Source organism: Neopsephotus bourkii, unplaced genomic scaffold (genome assembly GCF_033783945.1).
Source record: "Neopsephotus bourkii isolate Nb327-2 ecotype Australia unplaced genomic scaffold, CSIRO-AGI_Nbou_v1 NB_485, whole genome shotgun sequence".
Classification (NCBI taxonomy): domain Eukaryota; kingdom Metazoa; phylum Chordata; class Aves; order Psittaciformes; family Psittacidae; genus Neopsephotus; species Neopsephotus bourkii.
In genome coordinates this window covers 27,051-28,628 of record NW_026900986.1, presented here as the reverse complement: position 1 = coordinate 28,628, position 1,578 = coordinate 27,051, and the positions used below count along the sequence as shown (strand labels likewise).

The following is a 1,578-nucleotide window of genomic DNA, read 5'->3' as shown; positions in this document are numbered from 1 at the left end:
TTATCTTTTCAGGGTTATCTTGGTGTCACCTGGAGTACTGATTACTTTCCAGTGGGGTCTCGTCACTGGGCCTTTAAGGCGACTGGCATGAGTCCATCCACGCTCAGCAGTTCGGACAGCTGTTTCTGTTGTAAGCAAAACAAGATAAGGTCCCTCCCAATTGGGTTTTAGGGTTTCTTCCTTCCACACTTTGATCAATATCCAATCCCCAGGTTTAACATTGTGAATTTTTAAGTCCAACGGGGGTCGTTGCACAATCAGTCCATGTTCCCAAAGCTTGTTACGATGTTTTGCTAATTGTGAAACATATTCATTAATTACACGGTCTCGAATTAAAACATTTGTTTGTGGACTTTCAATTCTATAAGACATTCCATACACCATTTCAAACGCTGATATTCCTACATCTGCTCGGGGTCTGGTTCTGAGAATTAATAGTGCCATGGGTAGGCACTTAATCCATGATAATTTGGTTTCTATTATTAATTTAGTCAAAATAGTTTTGATTTCTCCATTTATCCTTTCAACTTTTCCCGAACTTTGTGGATGCCATGGTGTATGGTATTCCCACTTAATACCCAAGCTTTCTGTTAGATCTCTAACAATTTTTGACACAAAGTGTGTTCCTCTGTCCGAGTCGATTACTTCAGGTACTCCATATCGAGGTATAATGTGTTCAAGTAACACTTTAGTAACTTGGTTAGCAGTTGCCCTGGAGGTAGGAAAAGCCTCAACATAATGTGTTAAATGATCCACCATTACTAATAAATATTTGTAACGCCCTACCCTAGGTAGTTCAGTAAAGTCCACTTGTATGTGTGAGAAAGGTCTGTACGCTGGGGAACGTCCTCCAAGAGGTTTTTGTCTCATGTTGCTTCGATTAACCTTTTGACAGGTCTCACAGGCTGCCGTGACTGTCTTTGCTATGTTATATACGCCTATACAGGCAAACTGTTGATTGAAATGATCAACTAACGCCTGGGTTCCCCAGTGTGTTTTACTGTGTATTTTTGAAAATATTTCGAGTGCTATGCCCTTCAGCAAGACTTCTCTCCCATCTGGCAATATGTACTTCCCATCTTGTTCCTTAGCTCCCATTTGTTCTAGTTTTTCCTTTTCTGCAGACTCAAAACTCAAATTTTTACTAACAGGTACTTGTTGCATAGTCAAAATCATACTATAATTGCCTGCCACCCGTTTTGCTTCTGTATCAGCTGCATTATTTCCCCTAACTTGATAACTTGTACCTCGCTGGTGTCCCTTTATATGTACAACTGCTATTTTATTTGGCATTTTCAATGCCCCCAGAACTCGCCGAATTAATTCCGGGTGTATCAGTTCTTTTCCCTGTGAGTTAACAAATCCTCTTTCCTCCCATATTTTTCCAAAAGTGTGTACTACTCCGAATGCATAGCGTGAGTCTGTATATATAGTTCCATCCTTTCCCTTCAGTGACACTAATGCTTTTCACAATGCATACAACTCACAGGCTTGAGCCGACCAGCTGGCACTCAGGGGGCCTGATTCTATTGTCTTAAATTCTCCTTTTTCCAACTTAACGATGGCATATCCGGACAA

General features: G+C 40.7%; 1 protein-coding gene across 1 annotated transcript; it reads right to left on the bottom strand.

Moving 5' to 3' along the window:
* Positions 1-1,293, bottom strand: LOC133210720 (uncharacterized). The gene has a single exon (XM_061350390.1). The coding sequence runs from the start codon at positions 1,291-1,293 to the stop codon at positions 1-3; it is 1,293 nt and encodes a 430-aa protein (XP_061206374.1).
* Between the last annotated feature and the right edge of the window lie 285 nt (positions 1,294-1,578).

Coding starts and splice junctions, on each gene's coding strand:
- LOC133210720 (XM_061350390.1), bottom strand. CDS start 1,293: ATGCCAAATAAAATAGCAGTTGTACATATAAAGGGACACCAGCGAGGT.